Source organism: Lonchura striata, chromosome 7 (genome assembly GCF_046129695.1).
Source record: "Lonchura striata isolate bLonStr1 chromosome 7, bLonStr1.mat, whole genome shotgun sequence".
In the NCBI taxonomy this organism is placed as follows: domain Eukaryota; kingdom Metazoa; phylum Chordata; class Aves; order Passeriformes; family Estrildidae; genus Lonchura; species Lonchura striata.
In genome coordinates this window covers 4299074-4322928 of record NC_134609.1, presented here as the reverse complement: position 1 = coordinate 4322928, position 23855 = coordinate 4299074, and the positions used below count along the sequence as shown (strand labels likewise).

General features: G+C 42.0%; 1 protein-coding gene across 1 annotated transcript in view; it reads right to left on the bottom strand.

The window, feature by feature from the left end:
- FAM13C (family with sequence similarity 13 member C) overlaps positions 1-23855 on the bottom strand; it is a 114157-nt gene that overhangs the window by 32249 nt on the left and 58053 nt on the right. The window contains exons 7-10 of the mRNA XM_021535095.3: positions 14122-14160; positions 9309-9365; positions 7490-7688; positions 2930-3051 (exon numbers count right to left, since the gene is read on the bottom strand). Of these exons, the coding sequence (XP_021390770.3) occupies positions 2930-3051; positions 7490-7688; positions 9309-9365; positions 14122-14160 (417 nt within the window). The remainder of the gene's footprint in view (positions 1-2929; positions 3052-7489; positions 7689-9308; positions 9366-14121; positions 14161-23855) is intronic.

The following is a 23855-nucleotide window of genomic DNA, read 5'->3' as shown; positions in this document are numbered from 1 at the left end:
CTAAATTGATGCTGATGTTCATAAATCATACATGATGAACACCTCTTGAGGTTGAAATCCTTGCTTCAAAGGTCGGGTACAGCTCAGCCAAAAACAAGGCACTACTCCCTTATTCTTCTGGCTGCAAATCTCTTAAAGTCTACTTTTCCATTTCCCTCAAATCCCACAAAACTTTCCTGTATTGTTTCAATGGTTACCATAAAATGAAAGTACCCCCTCAAAGAAACAATACACACTTCTAAGTCATAATTCTGTGGATTGTTGCTCTTACATGGCTTGTTCTTCTCTGTCACACATCTATTTATGATAATCCCTTGTTAGAATATCGTAACTTAGATTAGTCTGCTGAACAGGAACTGTACTCAAACGCTTTTCATATTTCAGCAGTCTTTAATCCATATTTACACAAGTTAAAATGATCTGGTTTTTAGCTGCCTCAGATTTCTTAAAAACCTCTGTAGAGTTCAGAGGTATTTAGACCTTTAATCCCCAAAGAGACTAAAAGCAGAGCTATAGTACTTTGCAGCAATTAAGTTAAAGCAGAAGTAACAACAGGACGCACTAGAAACAATCAACCTTGATCCTTTATTTGAGACAGAAATAAATCCTTCTCCTGTTCTCCCCCTGATACATGGTGAGAGGTGTATAGGGACACCTCTGCAGCAGTGTGTCCCTCCCCTCTCCTCCTAAAGAGCAGAGAGCTTTTAGCTGGACTTAGGGACACTGGGCATTTGTTGTGTCCCAAAGCATTGCTAATTTTACCAGCAGCCCAGCAGAAGCAGTGGAAGACAGTGAAACTTGGGTTTTGTGGTGCTGGCAGATGTGTTCTGCCTAAATCTAGTGACAGCTGCTGCCTGCTGCCAACACTGACCGCTGAACCTTTGCATGTCCCACAGCAGAGAGGGCAGAAAGCCAGGCAGGGCATCATGGCCTGGCAGTAGAGCCACAGCCTTGTGCTGCAGTCAGTGCTGTGAGCCCAGCGCAGCAGCCAGAGACCCCTGCGAGCTGACACAGGGACTGTCACCTGCTGTGGCCCTGCCAAGGCAGCACACGGAGGAGGCAGCTGGTGGTGACCCTCAGGAGGGGTCACCAGGCACAGCAATCCTCAAACTGGAGCTGGGAAATGCAGCAGAGGCAAGTGGAAGTGCCCTGGCACAGCTGGGTGGTGGGAGCATCGGTTCAAGGATTGTTGAAACAAATAAAGTGTGTGGAATAAATAAAGTGTGTGTGTGAGGCCAGAGACCACATGTCAACATTCTTGATGTTTGAAGTTCCTTATTTGAGAGTAAAGTCACCTACTTTTTTTTTTTTTTTTGTGGTAATGTAGTCACACTGAAACATGGCCAGAATTGAGATTTGATCACTGTGCTTGTACAGCACTTAGAATGGTAAATCCAGGCATCTTTATTTAATAAATTTAGCCCTTTGGGACAGCAAGCTTTCTAAGGAGCTACCGTGGTGTTAAACAAGAAAAAATAGCACGGTGAACAATGGTTTTGTACCAGGCAGACTAAAAAGGCCAAACAGTTGAAGTGGACAGGAGAACTTTGCTGGGGTTGCTGTTTTATTCACGCACACTCCACTCTGGTTCCTATCTTTAAAGTTCTTGTGTCTTTCATCATGTTCCTTTCAAAATTAACCATTTATTACCTACCCATACACAAACATCTCATCAGCAGAGCCACTGAGTAGGTCTGACTGTCTGATACCATTCTCAGGAAGCTCCTCTTTACAAGTCCATAGGATTCTTTCCTCACATAAGGAATGCCAGAAGAAGAGAAGGCAGGCTTCCTAATTAGAAACACTTCCTGAGATGCTGAGATGTGTTTCAATTGCACATACAAGCATTGGAAGGCAAAAGCACTTTGTTGTCCAAGCTAATTAAATGCTTTTTCATTCTGCTAAACCTTCCTTTGAGTGCACAAATTAAGACCATTTACAATGTTGCCTCCTAAAACCTGCGGAGAAAGCGACCAGTTGATGTCACACAAAGCCAAGTGCCATTGGATGGCAGCTGTCACTGCTGTCCCTCTCCTGACTGAAAACGAACCTTGAGCCAGGGAGCTCTAGCTGTCAACCAGCATTGCCCTGAGCCACTGAGCATCCCTGGGATGGACTGCTGCTGCTTCAGACCTCCAAAGGAGCCAGAAACTCTGCCACAGGGCACCAAGGCTGTCATGCACATCAAGACAAACAGCAGAGACCTGGCTCACCTGACAAAAACTCTGTGCACAGAACAGCAGAGCCAAAACAGCACCTGAACTCGGGAAATTTGTAAAGCAGTGCTCCCACATTTAGTAAGGACTAAATCTTATCCTTAGGACACACCTTCACTGGTCACTTAGGTGAGTTTAAACCCCATTTTTAGCCATTTGCATGGCCATGATGGATGAAAGTAGAAACTGACTTCCAATACTTACCAGAGCTGAGTTACTTCATCACCAGCCATCAGGACTTAGCTAATGCCAGTCCTGAGCACACGGTGCCCTCCCAGCACCAGAGCAAGCACAGTTGCCACAGCACCAGAGTCTAAACTGTACATAAATTGATAGATACCCTTGCTATAATCAGGTGTGAAGGTTCCCATTCCCATTGCTCAGAGAATGCAGCTGTGAGAAAGGGAGGCAATTCAGCACTGGGAAAAAGAAAAGAAGCGAGAAGTATTTTTGAAACTTGGCACAGAGGAGCTGAAGTTTCTAAACTAAGGATGTTCTTTCTGCTTCAGATGTAAGGGGTTTAAAGAATGATGAAATTTGCATTCTTATCTTTATCCCTTTCACTTTCTCCAAAGAGTCCTAGATGTATAAATATAGAATACACTGCCAACAAGAGCCAGGAGTCTGAATATTTTATGCAGAAGGCAGCAAATGAATTAGCCTTTCCTACAGTTAATCAGAAGTGAAACGTGCTGTGTTATCCCAAGTCTTACCGTGGCTGGAATCTCAGAACTGCTTCCTGGCATTTCAAAGCCACATTCTGTGCATAGTTATTGGCTGGGGATCCAGCCTTCCCCTGCCACTCCGAGAGGCCTGGCAATGCACATTCCAGCTCCTGCACAAAGAGAAACAAAAAGAAAAGCTGAATGTGCCCTGTCAGTACCAATCCAAGCTTGGCTAAATAATTTGCTTCAGGAAAAAAATGCTCTATGAGACCAGATGCTGATTGAGGATCTTTGTTATTTTTTGGTAATAATCTGGAAACAACTGGAGAACACGAGATAAAATGTTCACAACAAAGTATGTTATTTCACTGGAAAACAGTTTCTGAAACCAAAGCAGACTGTAACATTTCTGTTTATTACTTAAATAACAGATTTCAGCTTCAGTGCTAAGAGCTTCTATACAAATAATTAATTTTAAATTATTTACTCACACGTCCGTAAGATTTTATTACTTGGGTATCATAAAAAAAATATGGCTGACAAAGCAAGTGAAGTTCACTTAAATAAGATATGTAAAATTTAACCATTTGCCTCTTTCCCCAGCATATGTGTAGCTTTATGAATACAGTATTACCCTGGGAGGAGGGAAAGGCAGTGAGGGGGGAAAAAGTCACATCACCCAATCTGCTGCACAGAAAATAAAAAAGGCAATTTAGTCCAAAAGACTGAGTTAAAAAACAGGAATGAGAAAAGCATCCGTTCAATTCCAAGTTTTCAAAATCCAGTTATAGGGCTGTGAAAAGATATGTTTGGCACATCTTAGTTTCTTTACCTATGAAATGGGTTGTAATATTCCCTTTGCATCGCAATGAAATAAGTTAATTAAGATATTTGAAAATGTAATAATCAAATTGGGATTTTTTTTTTCTACCTTTTTATTAGCTTTTGTAATCAAATATTTTAGTCTAATAGTTTAAAAAAAATATAATACAATGTGCTCTGCAAAGCAACAGAGCTTCCTTCCCTGCTAAAGCAATGCACCTGACTTTGCTCCAGTTTCAAAGCTTGATTGGACACATGGAAGTCAAAAGTTTGGGTAGGACTCTTCAGACAGGAACTTGCAGGGCAGAGAGAACATGGCAATTTCCAGGTGCTTTCTGCTTGACAAAGGGGGAAACTGAGGAAAAGAGCAAGTGCTGGCAATAAGCCCTTGCTTGCAGGCTTGATGTTAGAGGATTTGGGTGGCTTTGGGTTGTTTCTGTATTATTTTTTTCTCTTTTATGTCTTTCTTGCTGCTCAAAAATCATGTCTTTAGGGTGTTAACAAGTAATGCTGGGGAAATGCCCTTAATGGAATCTCTGTTTCTAAAGAGCAGTGAAATCCTGATGCATCATAGGCACCTACAGCAGAGCCCCATCTTCTACTTGTTTGTTTTTCACTAAAGAGGGTGACTTCTACATGAAATTGCATCATAATAAACATAAACAGAGTATACCCAGAAAACAAAGCAAAACTTCCAGAATGCCTGACGTGTTCATGTGTTTTTGCAGCTGACGTGTCAATATCGGCTCCAGCTTTTTGATTACTGTGCACTTCAAATCATAATTTTAATGTCAAATTATTGGAAGTTCTTTGACATACAAGCAATTTTCACACTTCATTTATACTCAAAATACAAAACTTTACTCAGTGGTTTCCAGCATTGTCATCTTTAGGCACTGATTGTCAAGCCACCATTTTTATAGCCATTTACCTTGATAATAAAACTTTAAACTTTTACTGTCTCTGCCTATTAGCTGGGAAGTTTGGTGTCCTTTTGTAACTCCGGCCCAGTATCAATAGGGAATCTGAGGATGACTCATTCAAGAACCCATACTCGTGACTGTGCACCAAAGGTGAGTGACAGGAGAAAGGACTGGGCAAGGAAAGCAGACTTTCTATTCCTCACCATCTGTTCTCCTACTGACTCCCTGGAGTATGTTCTGGGCATATGCTTCCCACCTCTTGAAGTCAAATAAATCCTAATTAAATTGATTTCCTATAGATGAGTGTTGTAGAATTGCTAAGGAAGCTGATGGGACCATGGGGAAAATTAACCCAAATAACTGGAGTACAGTGGTGCAGTTGCATTCCAGCAGCCTCCTCTCTTCCCATACTCCATTGGGAAAGGTTACAGCTGCCTCCTGCCCCCAGGGAAATAACTGCAGGCAACATGCAAATTACAGCCTTACTCTGGTGACATTTTGCCATCTGATAAGTGGTCAAGTGACATGACCTGATGCTGCTCTTTTATTACACTTCAATTTTTTAATCATCAGTGTAAATCTAATACCCTTTTCTTCATGAAGACCAAAGGCACATGACCACAGGGCTACACTTATGCCCAAAGTATCAGAGGCACAGGAATCACACTTCAGCTGAGAGCCTTGTGGAGCTCAAAAGTCCCATCTCTTCTCTACTTGATTACAGCTGTCTGTTCCCTCTCAGTAAACCTTCCACAATGGAAACCCCTTGGATTCTCACAACTAGAAGGGCACACAAAAATGGTTCCCATCCAAACAGACTTTAATCCCTCCAACACACATAGCAAACTTATTCATCTCCCAATAGCCTCCTCTAATTTTAAAGGGGCAATTGCTGTTAGAGAAACTTATGGGCTTATAACACATAAAAGGGAATAGCAAAGAGTTCCTTGGCTTATCAGAGCAACACCTTTACTAGAGATTCTGTCACTGCTCTGGTGTCATTCCTTCTCATGCCGCAGAGAAGTCAGGCTGGGGAAGTGAGGAGACTACTGAAAAAGCACTGCTAATAATCTCAGGAAAGCAAGGATGAACAGTTCAGTCATGATGTGCAGTGCATCCTGCTTTTCTTTCATAAATGCATGTGCTCAGAAAGTGCTGCTTGTCAGCTGCTTGGGAATTTATCCCATCACATATCCCATCCAGTGGCTTGGTGGCAAGGGGTTTCACCAAGGAAGTTTCATGCAGTTACAGTGCTTCTGTCTTTCCTAATTCAAGCCCTTGGGCCATGTGAAAATTATCTGCCTGGCACTGCTTTTCCTTCCAGAGCTGCATACTTAAGTCATGCTGGTGTTTTATGGCAGTCTAATTATATACTCAAAAAGTTTCCCATGAAATAATTTCACCATTTCCAGTTAAGCCCCTGGAGCCATGTAAAATGCCCCAGAGCAGCAAATCTGTGCTGTGCTGGCTTTCGTTGGGTGTGAGGTACAGGCAGGACACAATCAGGGGGCTCAGAAGAGGCTGAAAAAGCAGCAGGTGACCTCTGAGACAGACCTTGCCCCTTTTATGGCTTCCTCATGACTCTTCTTCCTGATCTGCCTCCACTTGCTCTTCACAGGGCAAAATTCCCATCATTTTTTCTGTTCAGCTGATAAACATGCTCATCTCATCTCCCTAAAGGTTAAATAATATTTCCTAGTAATGCAGTACAATTGCAAAAAAAACCTCCCAGTTATTGCTTTATTTCTGGATCAGCTCCAGAAGAACAGACAGGAATTTTAGGGCAAGAGTTTGACATTGATATTCTGAAAGAGACTGTGATAATATAATTTGTAATTTGGTTTTCATTTTCCTTCAGGGATTCAAAAATGACTATTCTCACTTAGAAGGTAAGACATTCTGTCTAAAATTATGAAATCCCATTCTAAACTGGGTCCAAAATAATTCCTAGTCTATGATAGGCTTGAAGTACTTCAGAAAGAGATCTGGAAATTTCTATTCAAAAAAAAGGGGAGGAGAGACAAAAAGTAGCCAAATACATTATACAGCAAAGAGATGGAAATACAGACATCTGTATTTGTGTATGCACAATTTTATGTAAATACAGACATCTGTATTTGCAGATGTCAGGCCTTGTGCCTACTGCAGACCAACAAATCTACCAATATTAATATTAACTATCTTGGATATGAGATTATTTCCAGCTGAGGAGTTAAATCTGTACCAGAGCTCTACCCCTTACACTGCACATCCTACACAACTTGGGAAGTACCAGGGAAGAACAGAGAAATTTTCAGCAGCTGCTGAGAGGTGGAATTCTAGAGTCAGCAGAGCAAATATACCTCCAGAGACAGCGGCAGAAGTTTCCTCATTTCTAGACTTCCTTAGTACCATTTACAAAATGTACAGTTCTGCTCCCCCCAGTTCAACCTAGGAAGATGGTGGGGGATAGCACTGCTACCAATATGCTACTGTACTGCTATGGTCTTACTGTTTAAATATGAGAAAAACAGAAATTGAGATACAGGAAAACTATGAAATCCTTCTATTTTCAATCAAAATACCAGTAAAAGATCATTGATCAAATAAACAAAACAGAAACTGTCTAAATAAATATTTGCACATCTTCAGCTATGCTCTCCACTCACTTCTGAAAGCAGTTGCAGCACAACCCTCTCTGCAATTCCCCAGCAGAGAGAAACTTATTACAGGAGGGTTGCAGACTGCAGGTCCCTGGAAATCAGGGTAGATTACTGTGGGGTCTCAAATCACACCATGAATTACCAGGGAATCCCTCTTTGCATTTCAAAAGTTGCCTAGACATTGTGCCACAAGCCTCCCCCTGGTAAGTTTAATTCTTTACCTGACTTTCCTCGTAGTTTTTTCCATTTTCTAGTTTTGCAATGGGCTTAGGTTTCCTCAGCTTTAAGTTGCCCATTTCAGGCTTTAGAGCACAGTCAGTTAAAACCTGCTGCTTGTGCTGCTGGCTGTCTTGCAAAGGCAGCTGCCTTTCCTCTAAGACAGCGGAGTTGTCCGGGTAATTTTCTTTGTTATCATCATCTCTGTAAGAAAATAAAATTGAAATGCATCAGGCAGGATTTCAGACACCTGTCAAAACATTATGAAGGAAGAAGAGCAACAAATTCTTAGCTATTTATGGCATATTGCTTTTACTAAATTTAGTGGTCTACACATCAGTTATGGATCTAAACTATTGTTAGCATTATTACATACTCAGCTGTGGAGCTACTTAAATGTTAGCTTTAGAGGCACTCTTGGGCTTCAGACCTATGGTTCACGTTCCCCAAATAAAATCTGAAACTGTCTTTTTCATGCAGAAGACTTTCCCCACCCAATGATTCACAATAAGCTATAACCTCACAATAATATCATCCCAGACAGTAATTCCTCTCTACAACACACTTCCCTTCTGACAGTCTCTGGCTTTGGGGGCCACTGCACAAAGGGAAGGAGGAAGCCACTCAAAGCAAGGTCTGAACAGCCAGAGATGTGTTTGGAGAAAACATCCCCCAGGGTAAGAGCACAGCTGGTGGCTTAAACAGACACTGTTACCCATGGATGCTTCATCTAGGACCTGGGACAGACATTTTCAGTCCCCAGCCAGACTCCAAAGTGCAAGCCCTGCCCAAGGAGATCCTGCTAGTGTCCCCCACACCCAGCCACCCCAGCCTTTGCTGCTCTCATGCCTCCCACTTCCATGGCACCATGAGGCAAGGCAGCCTCAGGAGCTGGCAGTGCCATTGCTGCCCCAAAATCCCTGGCTGGAGCCTGCTTTTCAGTGGGATTTCAGAGGTCAGCTCCAGCTGGTAGGATCCTAATGGTTTGCTGGGAGATGACCTCTCTCCTGGTGTGAAACTTCTATGGCTGAGGGAGTCAAGGGCTATTGAATTAAAACCCCCTGATATTTCTTCCTTTTTTTCCAGAAAGCATAACTTGCTGCTTCAATGTTTTCTCCTAAGGATTCTGAGCTGCCAAACTCTCTTTCCATCTGTGGCCCATCAGCATCCAGATGGATGCTTGCAGGGTGCCTGTGGAGTTGAACACCATTGCTGCACATGCCCTGCAAGTGTGCTCCAAGGCAGTTGTTATAGTTACAGCTTCACAGCCTACAGGCACTCCAACAATGTGCACAAGTGTTTTTAAGATATCCTATGATTTTTAGACCTTCCTGAAAAGTTAAGTTGCATACCCTAGCAGTCCATATGTACTAACATAGCCAGGAGAGAGGCATGCCTCAAGAATACTTCAATTAAATTACAATTTAAAGGATTTTTTTTTCCTAGACACACTCAGCAATGAGCATATCCTTGCACAGTTTCAAAACTCTGTTTACTACTGCTTTGCACCAGCTGCTGTACAGTAAAATTCAGTGTTTAAGCACCACAGCTGCATCTGAATGACAGGAGTATGATGTGAAATTAAGAATACAGACCATAACATATTTACATATATAATAGCAACAGTAAATAATCTTCATATTGATCACACAAAAGTGCATGAGATAAATATGTATTTCCCAGAAATACTAGCAGCTTTTGCAGGTAATACCCCAGAAATTCTGTATTCCTTGAGAATAAAGGTTCCTTTCCAATGATTTAACAGAGGCAGTCACAGCTTCACTTGCTGCCAATGGATTTCAGACAAAGTTTACAGGGGAGTACCTGGGACTGGAACTGCCTGCTTGATCTTCATGCACAGAGTCTGAATACCCGTCACACCTTGAAAATGAATACAAGATAATTATTGGTTTTCTGCCAGCTGCAGAAACAGCTTTTAATAATATTACAGTGCAGCTCAAGCTAGAAACACATTTCTTCTTCTCCTCACGCATTATTTAGGGTCATTTAATGCCATAGCTGCTCCATGATAGCCCAAATCTCAAAGGAAGTATAGGATTTGAGATGTTAAGTGTACACAATTTGGTGTATCATTTTCAGACAAATGGAAATAATTACAAGGAATTCAGATGTTACCATAAAAATCACAGGAAAATTACAAGAAATTCTGTATTCTAATTGCTTATAGTATACTTCACATTAACCTTAAAAATAATTAGACACAACTAAAGATGTTTTTCTCACAAACTCGCAAAAATATTAACGATGATAGAGCAGTAAACATTTATCAGCAGGAAAATAATCCCCAACTAAATTATGAAGTGAGAGTTAGTCTTAAAAGTGAACTAGCAGTATTTTTTAAGATGCCCCTTACTTACTTCAATTATTTCCTTTAAGTTACAAACAAAAGAATTGTCCTAAGGCAAAAGGGAAGTCTGCATAAATATGCTAAACCACAACCACTGAGAGCTGAATGTGGCACTGTGGCCGCATGGCTGAACTCTGCAGGCTGATTTAACCTGCAAAGCCCATGAGCAGTCTTTCTTCAGATAAACATGCATCCATAAGCATGCACTCTTAAAATATGCAAACACCGAGCCTGCTATTGCTGGGCTAAAGTCAGGGCCCTCTCCTCACCCTTCGTTCATACTCACAGGGCACAGACACTAAGGAGGCCTGGATCCCTTGAAGTTTTCTGGCAGAGGAATCTCTTCATTATGGGGAAGCAGCCTGTACTTTTGCTGACTTGTTAAATTTTGAGAAGAACTGCCCCACTTAGAAGAGAGTACATTAAGTGACACATTCATAGCTCTGCATTGCAATTTGATGGCAAGGGTTTAATAGATTCCTCTTCCCCACCAGTCTTCTGCTGGTGTCTATATCAAAAGTCAGACTGCAGCAGAAAATATTTAAAGGGCCACTCGAGTGTTTACACTTCCTGAATTCATCAGCATATGCATGAAGGCATTTGCTGCTCACAACTGGAGCAGAGAACTACAGTGGCAGATCACCCTAATCACAGAATATTCCTGCAATGAGTGCAGCTTTCCCCACATGGCAAAGTGGGATGATGGATGGAAGATAGGGCTTGATGTGCAGAATGGAAAAATTCACTGTAGAAATCCGACTGCCTCTGGATGCCAGTCACACCTTCCCCTCTGGCCAATACCTGACTGCCTCACAGGAAACAGCAAGGGATGGCACAGGACACACTGGGGGGTTCAATAAGGAAGCCCAGTGTGAAAACCTGGCTGTAAAAGGAATATTTTAGAGGGACAAAACAACAGAAAGAAAATGCATTATGAGTGCCAAGGTCAGAGCTGGATGGACAGAGCTCCCAGCACAGACACAGGAGAAGGAGAAGGTGCCACCAGGTGGGGTGTTAACTATGGGCCAAACCACAGCCAGCAAAGTCCAGGAATCCCCTAAAGGGACAAATTCTCTCTCCTGGGCGTGCCTCAAAGAGAGGAGGTGGGAGGCACCAGTTTTGCTCCCCCTTCTCTCACCAGTCACCTCACTTGGCAGCCTTCAGTCCTGAAAGCCCACCTTGGCAAGGGGTAACACTGTCTGGAGGGACAATGGATGGCTGAGCACAAGTCCAGCAGCCAGGCCAAGTCCAGTTAAGGAGCACTCTCCTTAACCAGGGGAGCTGAGCTGGCTGTAAGGAGGTGATCTCGAGAAGCAGAGCTCCCAACTCAGCACCCAGCAGCTGATAGAAGTCATAAAATGAGACACAACTTATAAACAACATAATTGAGCGTGACAAAATGTATTTGAGTAACTGGATGGCAGCAGATAGCACAGATAAGCAATAATGAGTCAGAGAATATAATGACCGTCATGAAATTTAAAAGATCCTGAAGACATTCAGAAACAACACACTCTCAAATTCCCAACAGAAATTTTTGTCTGTGCAAGAATAAGTAATGACAGGAGGCTGAGAGCTCACTCACACAAGACAGTATTTGAGGATAGGACCATAGCAGGACTTTTAAAAAGATGAATTTGTGATATAATGCAATTATCCGTCATTGAACCATGGAGTGTTTTTACCTTGATTTCTTAAAGAAATGCACCTTCTGCGTTCATGTCACCTGTGTGCACATGTCAAAACAAACATGCACACCTTCCTTTCCTCTCACTAACTTGTAAATCTTCCTGTCTAGCTTTAGCTGTATTTAATAAATTGGATGATATTTGAGAGTTTGGTACATTTTTGGATAGCTTGTGGCTGTGTAGCAAAGAGACTTCCCACCAGCCAGAAAACTGCAGCAGCATCTTCCTCACTGCTGAACCACCAGAGAATATACCACAAGAGCTTAAGGTTAGAAATCCTAATGGGTTGAGGCTTACATTGGGTAGGAGCTGAATTTTAACAAAACCAGTGATGTGAATCCTCTCCCTTCAGTGCCCAGTCCAGTTGCTTGCTGACTGATGGATATCTCTTAAATGTACATCCATTATTGATCTTATGGCATGGGCCAGAGTCAGGTCAGAGATGGGATCCCAGCCTGGATGGAGTGCTGCTCTGGATAATCTGTCTCTGTGTTTCTTGCAGGGTCTCTGGATTAATGGGACCAGCTGCTTTAACTTTCTACCATTTTCACCTTCCCACAGGAGCCGTTTCAGACCAGAGTGAGATCTGCTCTCTTTTGCTCACTTGACCTTTCAGAAGCTCACATGAGCAGCTCCCAAACCAGGCTGCATGCACGGCTTGCTGGGAGCTTGGCACCCCCAGGCACTCGCCTTGTCTGGAGAAATGTTCCTGAAAGCGCTGTACCACTGGCTTGGTATCATTCTGGAAGCCCTGGCTTTGTCACAAAAAAAGACAGAAATTGTTAAATGAGGCTGTCTCGATGTGCATGGCAAACTCTCTCTCCTGCGAAATAAATGTATTTTCATCTGTTTTCAGAGACGGTAAACACAAACAATAAGAGCTGAAATCAGTAAGAATAGTGTATCCTCAGCAGCTCTCACAAGCAGGTGTTGGGGGATGGCTACAATTGAGATTTAGGGAAGGCAACTCTGGAAACCAAGTTTGTTCAATGGGTCAATGCCTTTCAGGCATCATTGTTCATTCCCTTTGTTTTCTAAAAGCATGTTTCTACCCCTTTGCTTGGAAATATGAGATGAAATATGAAATCCCACAAACAAGAACCAACAGCTGAAATGACAGAGATCCAACTCCTCTCCATCTCCCCAAGGGCAGGGCTGGCACCACACTCAGAGCTTTTATACCCTCCTGGTTTAACATGAAGCCCCACAGAGAAAAGCCATCACCCTCAGGTCCCAGAAACCTCAGGGGGGAGGCAGGGCAATCTCTGCAGGAAGCCATGGATGTACTTAGGGACAGAGAAAAGAGAAGGAGAAAAAATATGAAAAATATATTATCAGTAATCTGGCTATTTTTCTGTGAAGGGGGAGCAACCCATAATTTTACAGACCAAAATTCATCACATCACTAACAGGAACACAGGGAATGAACACAAACGAGCATGGAAGCAAACAAAAAACCCCTCCATCATTTATTAGCTTCAGTCCAATCTTTCCATATCTGCCCCAGTCACACAAAAAGTGTGACTAAATTTAAATATTAAATAAAGCAAGGAAATAAAAGCAAATAAAGCAAAGCAATATAAGAGAGGGAAATTATTTAGATCCCTTTGAAATATTACTTTTCCTGTAGAGGTTATGACAACACTCAGAGATGTCTGAGATGATTACAGCTTGGCCTGCTTTCAGAGTGTCCCCTGTCCCCACAGCACTCAGCAAACAGCTCACTGTCCAGCTGGGGTGTTTCAGATTATGAGCATTTTAGCTCATAAAACTCACCTAATATACAAACAACTCCTTACATCATTTTCCTCCTGAAAAACATCTTGGCTCCTCACTGCTGCTGAATCTTCCCCAAAAGCTTTTGAAACAATCAAAAGCATGCAAAGTAAAAATGCACAGAACACCAATATTGAAGTGGTTTAAACTAAAATAAGACAAAGATCATTTCATTTGCAATAGTTCCTAGAGGGTTTGCCTTCCTAACTTTTTAATGTCCTCCTTTGTTCTGTTGTCTCTGCAAAACAACAAGAAAAATCAACTTATACATCCTTATGACTATGATATAGACAAAAGGCCATCTGAGGAGTTTATGGAATGGATAATAAAAGAATAATGTTTTTGGTACTTGGCCTGTCTAAATAATACATCAGGATTGTTCAAAACATTTCCTAATGGCTTTTTTTTTTTTTTCCAAACAATGCTTGTGGTACGTACAGACCATGTGTCCTTAGAAAACAGACATGCTTGTGTTTGACAGGATCATCAGTACCAGAAATGAGCAATATTTTGACAGGAGGTTTATCCGACACTGAAAATCATGCACTTAAACATGTGTGATGTGCACCCGGCATATATTCTCCCATAAAAGGTATTTCACTGCTAAATAGTCACAGACCACTTAAAGGCAGCTGCTTTATGCAATCCTTCCCATACAGGCAATAATATATTTAGATTACAGAAAACTCAAAATACATGACAGATAGCTTGGGGCTTCTCACATACTACTTACAATTATTCTGTACGGTAGCTAAACTCATCATTCCTGGTTAAAAATAAGGACATCTTTAAAGTGTTCACTTACTCTGCTAAAGCTGTCGTGTTGAAGGACTTATCCTGAATGCTGAAACAGAAACAAGAAAACATCAGATAAATCAGCAAGGCAGGCAGGCTCCCCGTATCCTCCTCAGCTGTAGGAACACATGCACAAACATGGCATTGTGAGGCACGTCTACATCTCCGTGGGCTCGCTCTACATGCACAGCTCTACCTTGGGCTGCTCTGCACATGCTCATAATCAAGAAACCACAGGGATTAGTCCTACAACACTCACAAAGCCCAGCCAGCAGCACCCAGAATCCAGGCAGGGGTACAGGTAGGCTGTGAGGCTTGGATCATCATCTTTGATAGCTGTAACTGTGCTGTTAATAAAGGCTTACGTTTACAAACTCTTTGGCATTCTGTCCTTTAAATGTTTGCTCTGTGTAATTGGCTCATCAAACACAGGGTTTTTTTACTTAAATAGGGTTGCCCAGCTAAGCTTCTGGAGGTTTTCTTGTTAAGTGATCTCTTACATGCTCAGCTCATGGCCAAACCCCAAGGGATTCTATGGAGAAAAAAAAAAATCTGGCAGAAAGGACAAGTGGGAAAAGGTTATTAAGCTAACAGCAAGCAGTAGATGAAACCATTCCTGTGAAAGGGCATAGGCTGCTGTGCTCCTGCAACAAAACGTTTCTGACCTGATGTATTACATTCAGCAGGGTCAGCTCAGGATATTGCAAACTGCTGGGTTTGAGGCAGCCGTGGAATTCCCCCTCCAACAAAACCCCTCAAATCCAATGAGCACACTCTTGGATCATCCTGAAATCTTACAGCAGCAAAAAAGAAAAAAAAAAAAAAAAAAAAAAAAAGCGTTCAGCAAACAACCTCACTGCTACATAGCAGAGATGGAATTTTGTTGTTGTTGTTGTTGTTTGGGCTGAGGGAGAGAAAGCGAAGCAGACAACGCCTTGTGAGCACTCCTGTTTGTGACAAAGGCATCTCAGACGCCAGCATCAAGCCGAGCAGGGATAAAGAGAGGCAGCTCCTCCTCCTCCTCCCCGCAGCAGCAGCTTGTGCCTCTGCGTGGTGTTGACACACATTTCTCAGGCAGGAATCACAGCCTGACAATGGCTTTTCTTTCAGCAGCAGCACTAACAATGCATCGCATCTTCCCCCGCCCCAGCCTCCCCACCTCTCACACACACTGCCTGCTCTACGCTTTCTTATACTTGTACATATACATCAATGTGCATAATGGCATGAGTTACCTGGGGATCAGAACATCACAGCCAGTCTGCAGGGACCTCTGCCCTTCAGAGAGCAGGTTTTGTGAGAGCAGGATGAACAGAAAAGCTAAATTTAATGGGTAGTAATTAAATCCTGCCTTAAAACTGAAAATTTACAGTTCTATTGCTCTGACCATACAAATACAAACTTCTTTATTGCTATTCTATTTGCAGGACAGCAATTGAACAAAGGTATTCTTCTAGATGATGTGGGAAATAAAAGTTCAATTTACATGCTCAATAAGTAGAGTGCCACTAAAATTAAGTGACTTTTTTAAAGGAATATATTCCAGAATGCTTAAGTGAATGCTTGACTCTTATTTGGAATGGTTAGGCTGGGTTCACAGCTAGCACTTCAAGTGTATCATAGAGGAATCACTACATTTTATCACAAAATTGCACTGACAAGCATCACAGCTTGGCTAGAGTAGAATTTAAAGACTGGGTACCTACACACACCCCACAAGAAACGAGGCTCTTACAAACATGACTTCTCTATTTGTGGGTGCACAAGTCAAGGTCTAATGCTCTGCGAATTCATTCCCTGTGCAAACGCATGCAGCACTCTGATGTATTCCTGGGAAGATAACAGGACTGAAGATCAGTTTGTAAGGCAGGGATCCTTTGGGCTGAGGACAAGGTTAAAGCATCATCACTTTTCTGTTGTTTGTCTGGACTTTGGTGCTGGACAGCAATTGCTGAATCTCCTTTAGGGAAACACTTAACGTTGCAGCTCACCCCCAGACTTCCACTAGTTTTAAAGATAGCACTGACCAGTGTAAGAGGAGAGTCTCTTGCTGTAAGGTCGTGAAAGCATTCAACAAAATGAAATTTCATGTAAAACAGGCATCACAATAACACATGCAGATAAGTAAAGACCAGACAAACTCAGAAGCCTGATTCAGAACAATGGCCCTGCCAGATAAATGGAGCCATCCTGCTCCTGGGGAGCACAGGAGGAACTACAGCAGAAAGTAATTTGTCTTCAGGGGCAAACACTCATTTCAACAGCAATGTTGGCTTGGGTCTTCTTGGCTGACCCCAGCTCCTTTCCCCTGCTTCCCATCTATGTGCTCAGGGTGAGACCAGAGCAGGCAAAGAGCCTCTGGCCTCCCAAGGGAGAGCTAAAGGTGCTTGAATCTGCATCTCTGCTTCCTTATAAGTCCCAGGCACAGAGAAAACCTAAAACTGCTGTTAGCTCCTTATTTTCAATAATGATGTGCAAGGGCCAGAATGCTACAGAGCATTCACTCTTTAGCACACTGAACAGAAATTCTCAGTGCCAGATGTATTTCATCACATATTCAGCTGACATGCCAGGCTTCTCATTACACCAAAGTCTCAATGAAAATAAAGCTACACCTATGTGTGAAGTAAGCTTTGAAATTCCCCATGGAATAACAGATAAACTTTTGAGGACCTTTTATCTTGAATCCATCAGAATACGTATTTCTGAAATTCTGAAAATAAAGGCTTTTAAATTAGTTTTTAATTTTTTCTTCTGAACAGCTTCAGTGATTCATATTTTTGCAAATCCTATGTCTAGGAAAAGACACTTTCTCTGCATTAAAGCTTCCCATTTTATACCCAGTTTTGTTCTTACTCTCTTTTGCCAAGTGTTGCTCTAGCCAACATAAACATCACATGACAGCCCTTTGCTTACAACAAAAATGCCAGATCCCCAAAACAAGCATCTACATACATTTTGGAGATACCAAGATTCAGAAATTTGTTGCTTTTCACTTCTGGAAGTTTGACTAATATATTGCCTATTTATGGCTGACAAACAGATTGGTGTAGAAATTCCATTCTTTATTTGGTTTGTACCATCAGGAGAATTACTGCTAGGTCAGGAAGGAGGATGAAACAGGAATCACAGCATCCAGCTTGGTTTTGCACATAACAGAGACACATATTCAAAATAAATTGTATGTTCATAGCTCAGAACAGCATTAGTTGGCAGCGAGTGACAAAGGCAGTGTAAGTCTGCAAAAGGAGAGAGAGATCGTGAGGCAAAAGTGGGCAGAAATAATTCTGGCTTCAGCAGAACAGGAGAGAAAAACAATCAAAATGTCACAAAAAAGAAGGAGGAACAGTGAAGCTCTCCAAGCTTCAGTTGTCTAAAAAGTCACACACCCCATTTCCCATGCCCACACCCCTGCAGGCTTTGTGGGTCTTTGGGTTCACCTGCAGAACAGAACCTTTGCCTCAATTCCCTGAATTTGCTCATCTCACTAAATGATTGTTTTCTTTTCAGGGTGTTTCTGACTCGGACAAATGATGAGGCCTTTCAACCCTAACTACAGAATAATGAAGAATTTGTACTGGGAAATAAACTGTATTTTAAAGGGGAAATTACACATTTACAAAGAACTCTAAACTCTCTAAGGTTCTGGAAAAGTTAGTATTATGCAAATAATATCTACTACCTAATGAAAAACTCGGTGCAAGCCTATAGGGTGTGATTAGCATGTATTGCCAGACTATTTTCTTTATTATTATTTGTTATTCCACAGAATCCCAAGTGCCTGTGCTGGAATTGCTGCACCAAAGGCAATTATATTTTGCAGTGCAGTCAGGCCATACAAAGGAGCTGCCCTGGGCACTGTGGAAGGGTGTGAGAGGCACAGTGTGACACACTGCAGGATGAGGAGCCCAGGACAACGCCCTCCAGCTCGGGGAAGAAGTTACTCATGTTCCACTACCCAAATAAAGGGAAACTTGGAATGGTCTCCCCACTACTGCCTCTCTGGATGAAGCCAAGTCATCCCTGCCAGACCTGGCTGAGCTCAGAGACTCATAAAAATACCGAGCAAATTTGTTTTTCTTGGAGCATGTGTGCTCCTGCCAAGAAACAATGCCCTGAGGTGCTGCAGCCGTGCTTCACCTCCCTCTCAAGCTGTACCCACGGGGAGGTGCAGAGTCCCCCTGTCTGCATGCACAGTGTTTGCTGCCACCAGCAGAGCCCCTTCAGCCCCACTGCTCTGAGGAGCAGATAAAAACGCTACCTTGGCAGGTCACACTGCTGCTTCTGAGGCCACACTGCTGACTTTTCTTTAGGCAGTAAAGCAGTAACTCATTTCTGACTTTGGCAAATCTGTTGTCTTCCCACACACAGGATTTTCTTGAGGGGTAAAGGCAGGAATCATTCTGGAGCAAATGTGAGCACTGGGGATGGCTCCAGTGCCTTCTCTTTCTTCAAGAGTGATCCTGCAGAATACTTTTGCTATTTTCCAATCTGTAAGGCATAAACCAAGAAGCTGCCATGTGAGAGAGGAGTCACATGCTCTCTCCTGTAGTGATAAATACTGAGTGCTACATGCTGCAGCTCAAAATATTCATGTGTTCACTGACTTGCTTTCGTGGCGAGCAGCCTGCCTTTTTATGGGCAACATTCTCCAAGACACCAGCAAACATCTCAGGAGAAAATAAACTAAAATACAGCAGTTACATGTAGGAGCTGACTGGTGAGCACTCAATCCAGCTTCTACATCTGTGACCTAGTTAGGACATCATCTGAGAGGGGCAACCTGGGGGAAAAGCACTCAGCTGATTTTGCTGTGTGTCTCAAAATGAACTGACAGGCTCACACAGGAAGAGACTCTGGCTGAGCATAGGTGCAGACACAGTTCTCATAATCCAGTCCAGGAAAATTCCATAAGGTGCCTTTCTGTTGGGTTGGGTAAAGCTTGGTGCACCTGCACAGACCTTCAGGGCATGAATATATATATTTTCTAAAGACATTTTAGTGGGAATCAAACTGCACATAATTACTGGCTCAAGCTTTTTAAGCAGTAACCCCATACACACTCCCATAGTACATCCAAGTTTGCACTGAGGAGGGGCACATCTACCCTGTAGCTCAAAAGGCACAGATCCCTGCTCCTTTAAAGGGAAAAATATCATGGAGGTACACAATTTTTTGCAGATTGTGGCCCTCTACAGTGCCATAACTTTATCACATTTCTGCAGCCCAGGTGCACATACCTAAGCAGGCACTGGCAGTGGGAGAGCTGCCTCCAGCACAGGGAATTGCTGGGGCAGGGAGCCCACACCAAGCTCTGGTGGAAGATCACATCACTCCTGCTCAAACAGCATCAGCTCATTTCACACAGGCCTCTGGTCTGAGGAGGAGTGCTAAGCTGGAAATGCAGAACCATGCCTCTACTTTTGTTACTAAAGAGCAAGTTGTTTCGTGGAGTCTCATCAGATGAAAATCTCTGCAGAGCTGCCCAAGAGTCATCATCCAGCACTCACAGGGCTGCCCAAGTGGTGCTACTGACTGAGCTCCTGCTCAGCTGCAGGGATTCTCTGCAGAGAATTTGATACCGTCACAGATGACAAAACTGTTTCCAGAAGGTTTTCACCATAGTCAGGCTAGGCTCAACACAGCACTAATTCAGAACCAGTTTTTCTTTTCAATATTGCAAGAGGAAAAATATACACATATCTTTAATGGTTATGTTTATGTTCATTCCAAATATCTATTCACAGAATCATATACCTGAAAGGCTTCGGTATTTGTCTTTTTTCACATCTGCCTGTAGCAGTGCACTCACCTGTGAGGTATTTTGCAGATCTTTCTCCTCCTTGTAACTAGCAGTCCAGTTCATACTACCTTTCATCACCTGTACCTTTATCCTCCCAGCAGCAGAGAAGCCAGAATGATATAAAATAAAATCAATACCAATCTAGAGGACACGTATCAAAACCAACCTAAAGCAATTGCTGTCTAATTTCAGAGCTTATTCTCAGTGACATACAGAAGCACCTCTTTAATTAGCATTGTCCAAGAGCTCCATTATCAGCAATTATGTGTTTTTAGAGGACACCTGGCCTTCCCCCAGGCATTACTGTGCACACGTGGCACTCACTGATTAGTCCTACTGATATCTGAGGGACAGGCCAGGTAACATCAAAAACAGATTTGCCATGAATCCTCTCTAAGCTTCTTTCTAGTTTACAAAACCTGTCATTGGGCATTTCTACCCTCTGACCACCAGCAGCAAACACCCACAGGCTGCTCTCAGAGGGCTGGGCAGCTGCACCAGGGGCCATGCAAATCTTTGCTAATTACACCACCCAAGGATGTTACCCACAGTATTTATAGCCAATAGGACTGATCCTTGTGACCACATGTGCCTGAATTTTGGGTATGAAGACAGGCTCTCCAAGGCCCTGAATATTTTCTTTCTCAAGAGCTTACTTCTTATTTTCTATTTTTGCTGCACTGCAGGAAAATCTGATACAGACAGATTATGAACTATTAATGTATAAACTAACCCAGGACATGAAATTTGAAATTACACCATTATGTGAAGCTTATGCCATTTAACAACTACTTTATGTATTTAGATCACATTCAGAGAATTCCGAATAATCACTACTGTTTGTGTGACACCAGGAATGCCGACTGAAGTTCAGAAAGAAAACAGAAATAAATGCAGTTGCAAAAGTATAACCTGTAACTTAAGTGTCCTGTGTAATAAATAACCAGAACTGCTTTTCTTTTGGAAAGGAAAAGAATAGTCTCTGTATTTCATTTTCAAAAGGAAATATAGACAGTAACACGTGTATGCTTAACAGTGGATTTAGATTTACTCTGCATTACTCTGAACACTTGAAATGTCTGAAAACCTGAAAATAATACTCCTTCCCACATCAAAAACAGGGAGAAGCAAGGAGTCTCCATTTGCACGCATCAGATACAACTGTACAAGACATGGGATCCCACAGAGAGCTTTTTAACCCCATTCACTGCAGTCAGTTTCTATACATATAAATCTTCTTACTCTTTTGCCAAGGGCTTATTAATTTCAGGGGCTAGGATGGTCAGAGAAGAAGATGATGTCATTAAGTTAAAATGGATGTGATGTCTTTATTTATATGCTCTCTTCTGAACTTACATCAATAAATATAAACCCAGGACAGATCCAGATTCTCACAGGCCCCTCTGGAGCCCATTCTGAGCCATGGAAAAAAATCCTACAAAGAACTACATTTAGTCAACTTATTCCTGGCTGTCAATTCAGACATAATATTTCTTACTAGCCATCTTAATCTCCTAGAAAGGAAAACCTGTCCAAATGTCAGAAAAGAAAATAATGTGGTGGACAAAACAAAGAAAATCCTCATTGGGGAATATAATAGGAAGGCACAAGCAAAATCCAGAATAGATCCAGCAAATATAAGCAAACAGTCCCAATGTAAAACAGTTGTGATGGGCAGCTGATGGAGGTATTCCATTTTTGTGGAGTTTTATTAAGCTCCAGTTGCTCATTCCCATTTCTGCCATGAAAAGTCCATGGTAACAATCCTACTTTTTTTTTTTCCCAAGTTGTTTTCTGAATTACTATTCACTAAATGTGTAGTCAGTGACATTTGAAACCTACTGATTCAGGCCATTAACTTTTCTAATATCATGATCCATTGACATGAGAAACATCTCATCAGTTATACCATATTCCCCTGCATTCCCCTTGTATTTCTCCAAAATGCTGTGAATAAGCCATCAAATATTAGCAGCCACAGTCAGTGGTCAATTCCTGCTCAGCTTCCACCTTGCTGTTTTAATTTCTTCTGCTAGCAAATAGACTTCCTCTGTTTGGCTTCTATTTCTGTGCAGGCTCATGATCTGTTCTTATGTCCTACCGTGCACTATTTTAATTTACCAGCACAATCCACAGCTCCTCAGCACAGACATAAATTTGTTCTTCCAAAGTCAGGGAATATTTTTAACTTTCAATACATTTTGGGGTGCGTTGGTTTTGTTGGATTTGTTTTTTGGGTTTTTTTCCAAGTATTTTTTTCTTTTATATTGAGGGAAAGACAGAGGAGACTGTATTTCACCCAAATGTTCATTCTCAGCATATTGTGTCTTGCAACACAAAGCAGTAAAACAGCCAGGACTGGTCACAGCACTCTTAAATAATACAATCCTCTTATATAATATTCAATTTTGTGGCATAAAATCATAACCCTACAGAAAATACAAGGAAATGGCACATACTATAAAGCATAAATGTCTTATACACATATTCAAATTTATTTCCTCATCACTTAGAAGGATTTTCTTTTGTACAGTGGTACTTTGGGGAGGAGAAGAACCTGTGGCAGTCATTGAAAGAAGGACCTAATTTCTTTACAAAGCTGAGGAAATAGCCACATAACCACACACCATCTGTGCTCCTGCCTTTTTATTCTCCTGCTGCACTGCCTCCTGCTCAATGTGTGTGTGTTTGTCTTGTGGGCTGGCTTGGCTGCCTGCTCAGGAGTGTCCTGAGGTGGCACTGAGCCCAAGGTGCAGACATGCCCTGTGCCAGGGCCACCAGGACATCTCCTCTCCATAGGAATGGAGTCTCTTGCCCCAGACACCAGGATGGGAGTCCTGGCACACCCTGATTTACCATCCATGCCCCACAGAAAGGTTCCACCAACAGCCAATTATCTTCACGGGGATAAGTTCAGTACTTGTTTCCAACTCCTGCGAGGAGAAGCTCTTCCAAGGACCAGGAGAAACCTCACTAACAGGAATTTGCAAAGACCTTTCTTCTCCTTCTGGCTCAGGGCATCTCACAGGGGTCTCCACAATCAGCTCTAGAGTGCTGTAACACACAGAGGGCAGCACTCAGCCCTTCAGTTTTGCATTCCCTATTCTCCTTTTGTTATATGCTTGAATATGTTCTCATCCCATGTTTGCAACAGATTTTAAGGTTCAAAAAGAATCTGAAAGCAGTAATCTTCTCTGGGAAGACCTTGTGCTACATTACAACAGCTGCTGACACTGAACAAATGACCTCTTTCACATAAATTCGGTCCCAATGCAAACTATTTGTTACTTGGATATTTCCTGTATGGACCTGCTGAAAGGGAGCAGAGAACCATGTGGGAAAGAAATTTATGCAGAAAGCAGCTTTACCACTTTGCTATCTATTGCAGAAGGGCAGGGTACATTACTTCTCCCTTTTGAAGCATTTAAATCCTTTGTTGTAAAGCACATCAAGTATTCTTAATGACATGATCACATTTTCTATCTCAAATTGTAAGTCCCCCTGACCCTTTGATAAACTAGAGAAAATTGATTTTGGTTTTCCACTACTCAGAAAGTTGTAAATATACGAAAGACATTTTCATTCTAATTTTAATGATATTTTCCGTCTAGCAGTTCTGCAGCATCAATCATAAAGATACCAATCACAGAAAAAAAGTTCTATTTCTAGGTGAGCTATCCATTTTTTGAGAGAAGTAGAGTCTTTATAAAAATTCTCAGAAGCAGAGCCAGTGAAAAGCAATAACTAATCCTTTAAAGCCTGAATGTAATAAATTTTCTTTTTTTTTAATATTACAAGGAAAGGATGTCTTGTCTTTATATTAACAAAAAATGCTGACAGTACTTATTAAAAAAGAGCAATGAAAGCTGTAGTCTAAATGTAGACATATTCAGGAATATTCAGAGCTACAGTATCTTCCCTCTCTTTGCTGAAGCTTGAAG